This window comes from Haliotis rubra, unplaced genomic scaffold (assembly GCF_003918875.1).
Source record: "Haliotis rubra isolate DU_JTF1 unplaced genomic scaffold, ASM391887v1 Scf12, whole genome shotgun sequence".
In the NCBI taxonomy this organism is placed as follows: Eukaryota; Metazoa; Mollusca; class Gastropoda; order Lepetellida; family Haliotidae; genus Haliotis; species Haliotis rubra.
In genome coordinates, this window is record NW_025765114.1 from 4075922 (window position 1) to 4091399 (window position 15478).

Sequence of the window (15478 nt, forward strand, 5' to 3'; positions counted from 1 at the left end):
CAAAACATATCTATTCCTATGAATCATGTACTAGTTGTGTGGATTTGTTCGCTATACAAATATCCTATAATAATAATCATCATCATCATCATCATCATCTGGTCATTAAGTTATCATTACATGTCATTTTGTTTTAATTCTATAATTTATCAGTGACCCACTCAAATACAAAGTAGTAAACTTGATTTTTTTATGTACACTGATTATTAGGGCTGTTACGATTCACGTGTAAACAATATCTCCTTATTATTGCTTATGATTTCAATTCATAACTGGCAATCATTAGAGGCAAACATCATGAATGTTTTTAAAGTGAAGTGTTTTAACTTGAGCTTTAGGCTATTTATCAAAGCAAGAAATGCAAAAGGGACTATATCCAAGTGAGGCAGGATAATAGTTAAGAGTCTCATATATGTGACAGTAACATGGTCACTGGTCATTGTGTCAAGATAAATAAACATTGTTGACACCATCAAAACTTGTGAAAAAATTATTTTGTTTTTGATTCTCTGAATATAATGAAAAATACATTAACTGCTGACATGTTATTGTATTCCTTATCCAATATTTGTATTCTTCACACAATATTTGGGATTGTATCATTATTCGACTCATAGCGGATTGGATGGAATTATGCCTGGCATACACGTACATATATGCATTATTAACCATGCATAAATGTTTAAGAACCACCACAAACTTCAGACAAACATCATCCCGCACCATGTTCACACCCAATCGAGTTGGTTCCATGGTGATTGAATTAATTAGGGTGAAGCTCTTCGGTTAGTAACGCAGAGCGTACCAGTCTCGCGTACAAGAGACAATAGGCCGTCTTGCGTACACATTATGTCCCTGACTGGACATAGGGTACCAAGCACCTTCGTCATTGTTTAGCATGATGTCAAAACACAAAACACAAAAGTTCTTTACACAAGAACAAGTAATCTTGGCTTGTGAACTTGGCAAATAATTCACACTCACACCATATACACAACAAACTAAAACTTCTGGCTCCATCTCACGTTTATCAGAAACCTTTTTATCATGATTACGTATAGTAGTCATAAAAAAACAAGAACATTTTGTGCTTATTGTAAAGAATTGAGTTACCCACCCATCCATGTCTTGATATTTGAATCAAACAATAAGAAGGCATAAAGAAAGAAGTGTGCAACATGATTCAAAACATCTGAAGTCTACACGATGAAGCCAATGAATTTTCAGTTACAGACACACACAGAGTTTTAGTTTGGTTTAACAGTGTTGAAAACTACTACGAACAGAATTTCCATTATAGCTGTTGAAAGAGTGTCAAGTACTAACCGACAAACCAAGACCTTTCATATAAATAATAGGAAATTTGGCAAGACATATTCTAATCAATATACCCATGTTGTCCTTCTCCGATTTTGCAAAAGACATACCGTAAATCAAGACATGACATCAATCAAAATGGTGTATTTTTTCTGTAATTCCTTTACATTTGAAGATATGGCTGGTACTATGTTAATAATGGTACAACATAGGTCAAAATACTGCCACACAAACAGAACAATATGGGAATCTAAGAACAAATTATTATCAGATTATATTAGATAGGGCCATCCATTTCTCTATTACGTTCAGTATAATCATGTTGCATGATTCCATCATTTCTTGTAATATGTGATACTACCAAAACATATCAAGATACAACGTGTATTTTTGTACTGGAATTGACCACCTCGGAAACTGTTAGACATCATCAATTCTTGCCATTTCAGGGGTTCAAAAATCCCCTCGCCCGACGCCCAGGACAAGTCAGTTTTCATTTCGGGCAATCAAATAATGGTATCTTACCTGTCCGTGGGCTACTAGATAATTTCCACTGATGGTTTTAAACTGCAAATAGACTAGGATTTAATTTCATATCAAAATGTAGCTATTAAATTTTGCAATGATCATAAAGTAGAGTTATCTTTCTTTGCTATTCATCACTTTTCAATAAATAGTCCAGTAAACATTAACACCAAATACCATGTTGATTTATTCTTTCATAATTACATCATCATGATTATGTCATAAAATCAGGGCAAGTGGAAAATTAGTCAGGACAAGTTACTTTCTTAAAGTCACTTGCCCTGTGGCAAGCGGCTTTTTAAACAAATTTTGAACCCCTGCATTTATGTCAACCAAATTTTAATACTGAATACATAACGTTACTGAATATATGACGTTACACATAAGCATACAAATCCATTTGGTATATATTTATGCAGAAGGGGTCATTGTCAGCACGGGTACTACAACTGTGTGCCCAAGGTACATTTCTGTATTCAGTAACGAATACCCTAGAGTGCTAGACAAAATAAGAATACAGAAACTTAACCCTACGACAAGTCCATTCCGTTTTCTTGTTCTGAACTGTCATAATGTGGTATTAGATGCATTTTATTGCGTTATGTAAGAAATGAGCATACACAGTAATCATGGTAATGATTATTTCACGATGCACGATAACACTCGCAATCACTTGAACGGGAACAACTTTTGGTTTGTGGAATATGGATTTGTCCTCCATTTATGGTACTGGGTATGTTTGTTTTTTCACTCTGTATACAAAAACGTACCTGGGGGTACATATCTCTAGTACCTGTGCCGACAACGACCCCTTCAGCTATACTTATGTCATCCTGATACATTGTATCAGGCGGTATTTTGTTCGCTTAAGATGGGGAAAAACATTACAGTGCACCATCACACAGGGCTTATATTGATGCATGATAAAGAGGGGAAATTTACGGTTTTGTATTGTATAACTATAACAACATTTCGGACAACATTTAACAGTATCTACTTTTTTAAAAATCTAAACTATAAGCATTTGATTTTGAATATATCCTCGAGTCATCTGTTTTCGTTCAACATCTGTTTTCGGTCGGCCGTTTGCATGTTCATTTCTTGCGGTTATTAGCGAGATATTACGTCACCAGACAGGTTACTTTTAGCAGGAGGTCAGCTGCTTCAGCTCTGACTAACAAAATGCTTCGTGTGAAATTTAGTAAGGTACATGATTGCAAACACATGTAAATGTTACGTTTTAGAACCGAGTTTACTAATGCATAAATTTTCATGTAATCAAAATGCTATATCTAAAATATCGTCAGCTCCACTTTTTCAGTATAGCGTTGTCTGCTTGTTTATGGCATGACGTATCATTATCACATGACATATCACGTGGCGTTGCCGTCGTAAAAAAATATATATGGAAACTTGATAGGGTCATCTCTTATTACGATTTTCCAAAATACTCATTTAATTTTCGAAACTGCAATGAATATTTCTGTGTCATGGGCCCAGTGTACTCATCCTGCATGCTGCCATTGGGTCCACCTCAAGCTGTGCACCCCCTTATGTGTAGTGAGATCTTCTGATGAGTTTTGGTGCCCTTGTCAGCTCGAACCGGAGGATTGAAACATGCCTGGACATGTGATGTAACTAGCAAAGTCTTATAATGATTAACTTTGACATGAAATTATTACGACCATAGTTTCTAATAATTATTACTGGAACTATTACAAATATTCTTTTTGGACTGGATGTTTATCAACTTTATATTATAAAAATATCAGCATAGCACGAATACTTAGTGTTCCCCCTAGGCACATTTAGGAGGGCGCTGCGCCCTGCCCTTTGATTTTTGCGCCCTGCCCTTTTTGTTTTGCGCCCTGCCCTTTTCGCCTCAATCCCAGTTTTTTTTCCCAGCTGTGCTTGATTTTACAACAATCCGTGTGTATTTTCCGGATTTTATTAAGGACGGAGTTCTCTCCCTTTCAAGGGGAGACACCATATTGTTTTGATAATGATTAGGAAATTGGCATTTAAACCGGCTAAGTCAAATGTGTTTAATTAAACTTTGCAAATCACAATGCCTACCAAGGAAAGAATCAAATGGAAAAGAGAAGAAGCGGTGAAGGTTGAAGCAAGGAAGTGTCGCCGACTAATAGATTTCTTCAGCTCCTAACAGGTATGTGCCTCTAAGTTCGTGATTTTTAGGCCGTTGATTTCCTTTCAATTTCACATGCCTTTCAAATAAGACCTTCATTTATTAAAGACAACGATGTGTGAACTACATGGGATGTATTTTGGTGCGCTTGGGGGACCGATATTCATGTGACTGTGCTGTTTAGGTGAAAATCTGAAACTTCGAAAATGTCCGCCATTTTGAATCCATCGGCAATTTGAAATTGATCTTGAATTATTTTGTTGTTTGTCCTGGGAAATGAAATAGTTAATACAGCTTGCAAAACAGCTTCACTTGGTAGCCTTGTTTTAGTGTTTACTGTCGATTTCATAAAATGTAAGTCTTGAAGGCGTAAAACTATTTTACGATTTCAAACAATGGGAAGCCACACCCTTGTCGAGGCTCTCGACAGTAGATACTTATGTTCAGGTGTACTATTGTGTGATATTTTTGTTTTAATAATTATGATTGCAAATTTAATATCTAAGAATATTTTGAATATGGTATATGAACTTTGTATTAATTTTTTTTCAGACCGGACGAGTCAGAGGTAGTTTCCTATGAAAATTCAAGGGCACACGAGACAGAGTCAGTTAATCCAACACAGAAGAAAGATGGTGGTCACAAGACTGCATTTGGCACAAAGTGGCAACAAAACCGTCCCTGGTCGAGGTACTCAGAAGATGACAAAAAGAAGGGAATGATGTTTTGTTCATTATGTTCTAAGTGGAACACCAAGGGCAGAAATGGACTTAATGTCGACCAAACACAGATTGAGTGGAGTCTAGTAAAGGAGCTTGACACCAGTTCACCCTCCACCATTTTGAAGACTCAAGCCTCAACTTGGAAACTTGAATCCAAACATTGTTCAATTACTGTCCATTCATGCAACTGTGATTATCCACTTCTGAAGTTGAGAGAGTGTTCTCAAAAGTGAAACTGATTGTGACAGATCATAGAAACAGACTCAGTGTTCAAAATTGCAACGGACTTCTCATGATTAGCCTGAATGCATCGTCAGTTTCAGACATTGACTTGAAAAAAGTTGGAAACAGATGCTTGGCAAGAAAGAAAAGAAGACTGTAAATTGTTGTTTGCGTGTTTTGTGAAATTGTAAACAAATGTGACAACAGGTTACTGTCTTGAAATGCTTTTTTTCCAAATTTTGATCTTAAAATACAAAATGAGAAGAGTAATAAATGAACTTTAGAAATAAAATTATAAGAGCATTTGACTTCGTATACATTTTGTTATTGTTATTTTTTCAATAATCCTCACCAAAGTGCCCTTTTAGATTATGAAGTGCCCTTTTTGTTTAATTTACCCTGCCCTTTCTGAATCCTAGGGGGAACACTAATACTGCTATTCGATTTCTGTTTTACGGAGAACCAATGAAGTGAACGAAAACAGATGACGTCACTTCCGCATTCACGATCTTTGCGTAGTGAACTATGAGGCCTGCTGTGCGGGTGAAACACGAGGTTAATCCGTCAGATATTTGAATATCATAAATAAATAACAAACAAACGAGGTAGGTTTGTTTATTATCGATTTATTCATGCACTTTATGTTACGTTGGTCGACAATCCTTACATGACCGAAAACCGAATACACAAGGATACATCAGATAGGAAATTTAACATTCTGCATTCCTCTGTAATGATATAGCCGAAAGTACATTCAGTGCCGTGTGAACGCAATTCTGGGAGTACTGCACTTTACCGGGCGCACTCTTTCAGACTAATTAGCGCTGCTGGGGTTCCCTAACCCTAACCCTTACCCCTAACCCTAAGGATCGTAAAGGGTGCCTAACCCTAAGGATCGTAAAGGGTGCCTAACCCCAAGGATAGTAAAGGGTGCCTAACCCCAAACCCTAACCCTAAGGATCGTAAAGGGAGCAGCGAGGGCTGCGCCCGGTAAAGTGCATTCTAGCCCTATAGATCTACCCTGATAGCAATGTTCGTTGGGCCAACATTGGCCAACGTAGGCCCAATGATGGCCAATGTTGGTCCAACATTGGCCCAACGGACATTGCTATCTGGGTAGGTGTCGTTCGCGCCGTTTAGTTTTCGGAGACCCTTCGAGTCATAGATTATGAACAAGGTGAAAGATGTAAATAGGGGCAAAAAAAAAACACTAAGAACACAGTACAACTGCACAAACATCCGTTGTGCCTATGTTCTGGTGGCCAGCGTTGATCGTATTTACAAACACTCGTGGCTTCTCTTTGTCGGTAGGTTGCCGGTTACATGGTCTTGTTTTCGTGTTACAAATAGGAGCGTTTTCACACATGCACGTGCATTGTCAGTGACACAACTTACAGATTAATTGTTCTTTCAAGCGTCATTGCTACTGATCCTGAATACTTTGCTCCGAAAGAAGCGCCAGTGCTGCCCGCAGGCTGTCCACTTTTCCTCGGCCAACCCGAAACTCTGCCATGTGTCGCCATTTTGTCTTCGATTGATAGTTTCGTATTCGGAAAATGTCTAACGTATGCTAAAACTGTTTCAGTATTTTTACATATTTGTATATAAAACTAATGCATTACATTTACTATTACAATTTATGAAAATGCAACGGAAAAAACGTAAATACTTTGAAATAAATGTTAACTTTGTAGGATCTGGTTTACAAAGGGAGGTAATCTCGGCAGGTGCCCGTGGGAAGTTCAAACTTCTGTGAAGTTATTTCACTGTTGTGTTCGATCAGGTGAGATTTTCTTCATTTTCCTTGCTATGGGTTTTAATTCTTATTGTTTGCGATAAAGATCGACGCCATTAGGGCACTAGGCTGGGATCAGGTGAAAATTGCCACAGTCTAGCCTTGCTCCAAGTCAAAATCCAAACTGACCAAAGTCTTAAATTTTGGATGTGCTGTATCCTTATAAAAGGCAAGTCTAGATAAGCGGGTCTAAGGACGCCCGTTTTCTATAGACACAACTTGTACGGAAGAGGCGACTAACGTGATCAGGCCACAAGTGCGCAGATCGATGCTCATGCTATTGATCACTGGATTGCCTTGTCCAGAATCGAGTCTAGATTAGTCGCCTCTTACGACAAGCATGGGTTACTGAAGGATCATTCTAACCCGGACCTTCACTGGTGATTATTTACAGACCACCGCAATATAGCTCCATGGAATATTGCTGAGTGTGATGTAACTGTAAAACTAAACTCACTCACTTTGGATACCTGCACAAAACACCCCATGCTAACATAATATTACAAAAAATCATCTTTGCTGTTTTTGTAAAACTTTAAATATTTCCTTCATACCATCTTTAACCAGTGTGGTCGCTAGTTACAACAATCACACTGGCTGTATTTGATAATGTGTAGTGTGCCTTGGTTAGTTGAAAGATTTTATGATGTATGATGTGTTGACTGATCATACTGTTGGACCAGCCACATCAACAGCAACTTGGATTGTGCAAGCTTGTGTCACATCTGTTCAAGGAAGCCTCCAAAGTTAATACTGCAAGTAAGACAACTCTTTGAGGGTAAGTTGTAAGATGTATTTTTACTTGTGGCCATTTTCTATAGCATGAAGTTAAGCTTCCACTAGTTTCTTCAGAAGTGTTGTGATTTTTGTACAGTATTGCTAACTTCTATTTATTATGTTTATAGACCACATGGAAGGAGGAGAATCAGTTAATGTTGGAACAGATGAGCGATGGACGTGTATATGTATGGATGGGACAAAGATCGAGATCAGTCTGGAACAATTTGTGCAACATTCAGGCTACTTTGTAGCGATGATAAGAAGTGATGTACAAGAACACTTGACAAAAGAAATTAACCTAGAATTGCTTTCAGTGCAAACATTGTCTCAGATCCAGAAGCTGTTAGACATATTGTCATGTCAACAGTTTGAAATGGAGGCAGAACTGCAGGTGTTTGAAATATTCTCACACCTGACTGACCTGTCAGAAATGGACATGTTGTTGACAGCTATTGACTACCTGGACATGCACAAGCTGAGGAAGCTGTGCGACAAGTTCTTTTGTTCACTACACGAGTCCAGTATGGACAATCTGTCCTATCTCCTACATCTATGCACTAACTTCACTCTTAAACAGTTAGAGAAGAAAATCCTTTCGTATGTGCTTGAAAATGTTTGTAGTATGCTTAATTCAGAAACATTCAACATGTTCACGTTGTTGCCATTTCCTCTCCTGAAACGCATTTTAGAAAGCAACAAGGCTAATGTTTCTTCAGAGTGGGACTTAGTAAGGGTTTTGGATGAATGGGCTACGAGTCATTGTAAAAATGACTCAGATGAAAAAAATATAATAGAATTGGGGAAATGCATCCGGATTTTATCTTTAACAGAGAGTGAAAATTATGAGAAGAAGCTCACAGAAATAAGAAATACATGCTTAAGAAATCAAATTAAAACAGCTATATGTGAAATGGAAGATGATGAAGAGAAGTATCTTATAAATCACCCATTGCACTGCCAGAAGAGGAGAGGTCAAAGTATACTCCTGGCCATGAGAGTCCCTTTTGGTAATAAACTGGACAGAGCATGTTCATTTTCTAAAGACTTCAGTGTTGAGAATAACGAGGATATTGTTTTCAATGAGAGTCAGCAGTTGTCAAGGTCCATCCCGTGTGAAGCTCTGCGAGAGTTTTGTGTGTGTACACTTGGACAGTACGTGTACATAGCTGGTGGACAAAGAAAATATTCCCTGGCTGGTCAGTTTGCAGTCAGTGATGTGTACCGACTGGACTTGGATAACCTGCAGTGGACGACGGTAACTTCCACTTGTATATCTATGTGGGTACAAGGGACTTGTGGGTTGGAATGCATGGGGGATTCAGCTGCAGATAAGGTCCACAGGAGTTCACACAATCAGTCATGTAAAACATCACCTGCCAGTTGTCATATCAGTTGTCTACTCTGACCAGTTTGGGGTAGTAGTATATATACTGGGGGTACATGGAACCTCATCTTTACCAGAATCACTTTGATACCCTCCCATGTACAAACAATGTGTCTCATGAAATGATTGAAATATAGAGACATTATCATGATAAAACTCACTAACTGTTTGACTTTATCAAGTAAATGCTTGTAAATAATGAGCTGACTCTGTGTTCAGTATTTAACATGTTCAGTGACCTCAGTAAATGTGGTAACATGGAACAAAAATACTAAAACCGATTTGTTTTTCACACTCAGGTGAAGCCGATGTCAGTAGAGAGGTGTTTATTTCACATGGAAACTATCTCGAAGCAGCTGTATGCAGTTGGGGGCATCAACATTGACGGTGAACTGTCCTCCGTGGAGAAATACGACCCTGTGACCGATCTGTGGACCCCTGTACAGAGTCTAGATTATAAGATCCATGAACATGCAGGTACAGTGAAGGACGTCTCTCTCCAAACATACTCACAGGTCTACTGTGACCTCATGAAGTTACTTACAGGACACTAGCAATTAACTAAAATGATTTGTATATTTTCAAAAAGATGAGATTTGAGAGGCTGAAGACATTCTATTGTTATGTATGGATTTAGTAATGGTTCAGTCATCTGTGTACACTACCAGTCATCAGATGTGATTTATCATGTTTATAGGAAGCACACAGTTTTGTAGGGCTTTTTTTGTAGTGAATTTCATCAAGTCTTTTTAAACTATAGTACAACCCATTGGGGTGTACTGAAATATATCTCTCTCTGTAACCTGTACAGACAACAATCCCATGGGCAACATCAATATGTCATTCAACATTGTTATAAAAGTGAGTGAGTGAGTTTAGTTTTACGCTGCACTCAGCAATATTCCAGCTATATGGCAGCATTCTGTAAATAATCGAGCCTGGACCAGACAATCCAGTGATCAACAGCATGATCATCGATCTATGTAATTGGGATACGATGACATGTGTCAACCAAGTCAGCAAGTCTGACCACCCAATCCCGTTTGTCACCCCAGTAAGCATGGGTTACTGAAGATCAATTCTAACTCGGATCTTCATGGGTCTGTAACAAAAGAATAGTGTATGGAGCCCAGTGATAATGACCATTGCATACCTGGAACATTTATTGAATTGTTGTGAAACCTCTGATCATGTTCCAGGTTGTGGCCATGGCAAGGTGATGTACATCTGTGGCGGCCATGATGGAACCAGTCACGTGGACACACTGTGTCGGTATGATGGATCAAGTGATACATGGTCTCGGTGTGCACCTATGCTGACAACCAGATCATGCCACTCGGTGATCCGTCTCAATGATAGACTGTACGTGATTGGAGGCAGTAAGATAAAGAGGTTCAAGGTCTATGGAATGCAGGTAGGCTGGATAAGAACATGTTTGTTTTTTAGTGTCCCACACTGAATCCAATATGTATTGTTTAAGCGAAGATTTTAGTTGTGTTAAATCATGATATTGTGTGAACACGGCATGATGTACCCTGATTTTGTCGAATAGATGTGACAGTAAGCCATGGTTAGACCTACATCAGCCACTCAGAAGATCAGTGTTGCATTGCCAAGCATGGGGATTCTGGTCTATAATAGGTCCCCCTCATCCTATGCTGTTGTAAAAGGCAATCTTTGCAGGTTGTCAGAGCAATAGATTAGGGGTGTCACGATACGCGAATGTATCGATGCATCGATACACTTTTACTGACGATATGATACGCGATACATGCTGGCGTGTATCGATTCCTATTTTAAAACTTTATCGATTCAAATTTTTATGCTATATCCATCTCCTTCAAAGTCTTGATAGTAAAATTATAGGAGACCGCTCCGATAAATAGATGTAGCTAGCTTTACTTAAAAAATAGTTTGGAAACTAACAGCTTTTGTGATTGGCTAGACTATTTTGATGGACCAATCAGCGTGCGCGTACGTTGCCAGTAAGGTAATGCTATGAAAAGGCGCGAAAATTATGTATCGCGATACGTATCGTATCGTGACCTTAAAATCGTGATACGTATCATATCGTGAGATTGGTGTATCGTGACACCCCTACAATAGATGTAATGTCAAGGTGTTGTGATTGTCACACATTATGTCTGTCCCAAACTATTTGTTACATCATCATGTAGCACACACACTTTTTCACTCAGTTTAGATGCAATGATTCAAGTGTGGAGCTCAATTAAGACTACATCCAGAACCCAGGTGATCCTGTATGATGGTATTGAGGATTTTGCTTATGCTGGAACTTGCTGTGTTTTACAACAAAGTTGGGAGATTTAAATTGTATGGTTACAAAGAAGAATGAATAATTTAAATGAACCAGCCATCATTCCAGCCTGGGTCGTGATTGCTAAGAGCTGGTGTTCAACAGTCATAATACTGAAATATCTACTGTGATCATTGTACATGTTAACAAATATGTTTCCTGATGTGGCCATTTCTAATCCTCGCAGACCATTGAGTGTTACAGCACCACAACAGACCAATGGTGTGAAGTCCGGGCTGAGTTTCCCAGTGTGTACACAGCATGTCTCAGTATATACTCCCGCCCCAAGTCCAGTCGACTCTTGGTGCTTGGGGGGTACAGCTACAAGCGCCACGCCTACACCCTCGAGATGCACAGCTTCTGTGAACGAACATGCTCATGGGTGAAGGTGCCCATCTCATTCAACAGCAGACGAAAAGATCAGAGACAGGCTATCATTCTGGAGGTCAAGGTCAACAAGCATTTGGCGGACCAGCTTGTGAAGAACAAAAGATCATGTACATTGAAATAAAATAAGAAAAATTAAGATTTTTGTATTAGTTTATTGAATACAATCATTCCAAATTTGTTGAAAATGAAGATAGCTTCCAAAATATAGTTCAGAATGTTCTTATCGCAAGGTTCGATGCATTTAGAATTTAATGTTTATTATGTGTTTGTATTGGATAACTTATCTCTTGGAGTTAAACATGAGGAACAGATTTGTGACTAGATGCAGTCTAATGTATTTTCAGGGAGGTACAACCAATACTTTGGGTTTTTCCTAAACTTGTGGTGGTGTGATGTGGTAAGATTCACTGTGTTGAGTTGCCTTCCTTGGATGTGCCAGAAACTTAAGATTGTGAGTTTGAACTGGAACCACGAACTGAAGATCGAGTCGACTGGACTGAGGATGAAATTAACTCAAGTACTCTTTGGTGAAGAATCAAGCTATTGCTGGACTTGGTAGATCATTGTTCCTAAGTGGCATAGACAAGGAGAAAGATTTCATGATTTCAGTGTAGTCAAACATGGCTGCTGTTAAGGGGGCTCAATCATGAGTTTGACTGGGACCAGTACAGCTCATAGAACTGATCTACGTGTCCTATAGATGGGGCTTGGCTTGGTTGTTTGGTTGTTTAACGCCACACTCAGCAACAATCCAGCTATATGGCGGCGGTCTGTAAACAATCAAGTTTGGACCAGACAATCCAGTAATCAACATCATGATCATCCATCTTCGCAATTGGGATTCATCATACGATGAAATGTGTCAACCAAGTCAGCATGCCTGACCACCTGATCCGGTTACTTGTCTCTTACAACAAGCATGGGTTGCTGAAGACCAATTCTATGTGTCAACATGACAGGTGTGAGTGCAGGGATGACATTCTGGCTGTGTAGGCATGACCTCATGCCCCCACAATCCAACTGGAATTGAACATAAATGCACAGCCTCATTGAAATGGTCCTCACACATTGTACCTATATGGGGACCCCACAAATCTGGGTCTTCAGCGACCAACAACCGCTTTAACCATTAATCTACCCCAATGCAATCTACCTCCGTGGGAGAAAGGTATTCAACAGGGTCTCTTTTTGCAATACTGGCATCCAGCATTCTGTGTCACCAGGAACTGATTGACTAAATGGCAAAGTAGATATGATTCACTGGTGCAAACTAAAATGCTGATAGGTAATTCTGGATACAATTTATTCTAGTGTTCTTCAAATAATTTTGTTAGAATTTTTAAAAACAGTCATGATTAAAAACAAGTGGGGAGCTGCTGCTTTGGTCCCTTTTCTATATTGTAGATCATGGTTCGATTCTCCTGGTCTTTGTTGCAACACTGGAGCAACTTGAACGTGTAACTGTAGCTAGAGAAGCGCCCATAAAATTCTATTGTCATCATCTTTCATGGTGTGACAATCATGTATGTTCGAGGCGAATTTAAAGCTGTAACATATTCACACTTCCATTCAGTCAATCTTATCAAATTTACTATATTTCATTTTTACGATCTGAGAAGGTACTTAACAAAGCACTTGCACAACAGTTTGTGAGATAGTGTGCATCAGGTATATGCCGTGTAAAGTAGGATAAGTGCCCGTGTCAGATTAACAGCTGACATCAATCACCCGACATACCTCCAGTTTTAGCCTCTGTGTCAGCAGCCTGATACAGTTGCTGTCCGTATGGCTCCTGGCTGACGTAATCTGGCATCTCGGTTTCCGATGACAGCGTTCCTTGGTTGTAATTGAACATGTGTTTTAAGTAACCTGGCAGCTGATCGTTAATATATCGGGGCACACGCTTTCCGTCGTACGAAAAAAACAGAGATAATCGTGCAAAGACATACAGATTATGGGTACAATATTACGTTTGTTTGTTGTTTAACGTCGATCTCAGCTACATGTATATAACGGCGGTTTGCAAATAATTTAGTATGGACGAGACAGTCTAGTGATCAAAATCAGGAGCATCGATCTACGCAACTGGGATACGAATGCATGTGTCAACCACCCGCGTTCCCTCTTACGACAAGCATGGATTGCTGAAGACCACGATTCCCCCCGATAAGTGTCCCTGTACATTGGCCGTCCTCGGTGGTTTCTTTAGTCTTACCGTCTGCGACCTGCTTGTCCGTCTGCGTTGAAACATTGTAGTTAAGATTCTGGAGACGGGGCCTCGTAGTGCCCCTCTCATTCCTCTATTAGCAACACACACTGGTTTCCTTACCTAGACATGGAAGAATGAGTGAATGACTTGGATTTAACACCGCTTTTAGCAATATTCCAGTAATATCACGACGGGGGACACCAGAAATCGGCTTCACACATTGTGTCCATGTGGGGAATCGAACCCGGGTCTTCAGCATGACGAACTAACGCTTTAACCACTGGGTTACCCCACCGCCCCTGACATGGATATCCACGATGACCACATGGGTACAAAGTGTGAAGCCCATTTCTGGTGACGCCCCCGTGATATTGTTGATGTTGCTGAACATGGCGTAAAACCATGACCTTGAACATGGCGTAATACCCATGACCTTGACATGACATAACCAACATGCTCACCACCAGGCTCTGCAAACTAACGAAAAATAAAAACACGAAAGTCGCAATACAAGAAAATAATTTAATGCAGATTTATGCATCTGCGCAGGATAAATACCCGTAATCCTGAAGTGAGATCGGTGCATTCAAACAATAACAACTATGTGCATTTTGACAGATAAATAAATAAATAATAACGTTATCAACACTCGTGAGGTGCCCTTCAGGATATATATACATTTGTATAACTCGTTAACAAGCAAATAACTGATTGGTAGACGCGGAAGATGATTGGACATGGATGAATATAGCATAAACTCAACATACAACTTTGCATAAAATTTACTGATTTCATTCACACAACGACCCTTGTTAAAGCTTTGATGAACTGTTTATTTGGGTCTTGACCAGACACCATTGAATAAATAAAGGCCCATGTAGTATCTGGACATGAACTGGCTGGAAAAGCATTCGTTTAATGCAAGATATCCAATAGCAGGTTAAAAGGACCAGGGGCCCCTTCCACACACCGATCGTAGCGCTACACTGTCATACGTCTATGTTAAAGTATGGGAGTTATGATCACCTTAGCGTTACGATCGCTTTGTGAAACGGGCTCCCTGGTTTTCAGAGTTTTACCATGCGATTGTTAACATCCAAAAGTATGTTTAATATATACAGTGGTATCATTGCATTTGCTAAGAACATGATATTACATAAATAATTTACATGATATTACATCAATTATAAGAGCCTTATACACACGGTATATCATGCATTTTTAAACGATGCTCTCCTCTGGTATGCATGATAGTTTGGTATACAGTTGATCATGCGTTCCTGAGATCAATGATACCCTGTAGATCCGCCCATAAAGCGTATATCATGTGTCATATAGAAGCATAATACTCTTTGTTGGTATAAACCCAGCCATATTTAGGGTATATTCAATTGCAGGTGCGCATTGTATGAATATTTTATAAATATTGTAAATATGTCAGGATTTGTATAATACGTGCATTAGTCTGAAATGGTGAGCCAAGGACTTTCGATGAAAACTGATGACAATGATATTGGCATGTTTACAGTGAACAGGATTACTGTTCACATAATACTTTCATAGTTCACACTCGGCGCATAAAATAACCAAAAAATTACTTTTCAGGTACGTAAGGTGACTTGAGCAACACATTCAGATTTATATACATCACTTTGCATAAACAAAACGGAG

The 15478-nt window shown here is 39.1% G+C and overlaps 2 protein-coding genes across 3 annotated transcripts in view; one reads left to right on the forward strand and one right to left on the reverse strand.

Moving 5' to 3' along the window:
* Positions 1-6459, reverse strand: part of LOC124262887 (cleavage and polyadenylation specificity factor subunit 5-like) — a 61020-nt gene extending 54561 nt beyond the window's left edge. For both annotated transcript variants that reach the window (XM_046697484.1, XM_046697475.1), the window contains exon 1: positions 6328-6459. In XM_046697484.1, the coding sequence (XP_046553440.1) occupies positions 6328-6455 (128 nt within the window). In that variant the 5' untranslated portion in view covers positions 6456-6459. The remainder of the gene's footprint in view (positions 1-6327) is intronic.
* A 195-nt stretch (positions 6460-6654) lies between these two features.
* On the forward strand, positions 6655-11734 carry LOC124262876 (kelch-like protein 13). Its single transcript, XM_046697463.1, has 5 exons — positions 6655-6715; positions 7633-8762; positions 9191-9368; positions 10091-10305; positions 11396-11734. The coding sequence occupies exons 2-5, from the start codon at positions 7638-7640 to the stop codon at positions 11717-11719; spliced, it is 1842 nt and encodes a 613-aa protein (XP_046553419.1). The 5' UTR covers positions 6655-6715; positions 7633-7637; the 3' UTR covers positions 11720-11734.
* Positions 11735-15478: the final 3744 nt, after the last annotated feature.

Coding starts and splice junctions, on each gene's coding strand:
- LOC124262876 (XM_046697463.1), top strand. CDS start 7,638: ATGGAAGGAGGAGAATCAGTTAATGTTGGAACAGATGAGCGATGGACG. Junction 9,369..10,090: donor TAAGATCCATGAACATGCAG/GTACAGTGAAGG, acceptor ATCATGTTCCAG/GTTGTGGCCATGGCAAGGTG. Junction 10,306..11,395: donor TCAAGGTCTATGGAATGCAG/GTAGGCTGGATA, acceptor TAATCCTCGCAG/ACCATTGAGTGTTACAGCAC.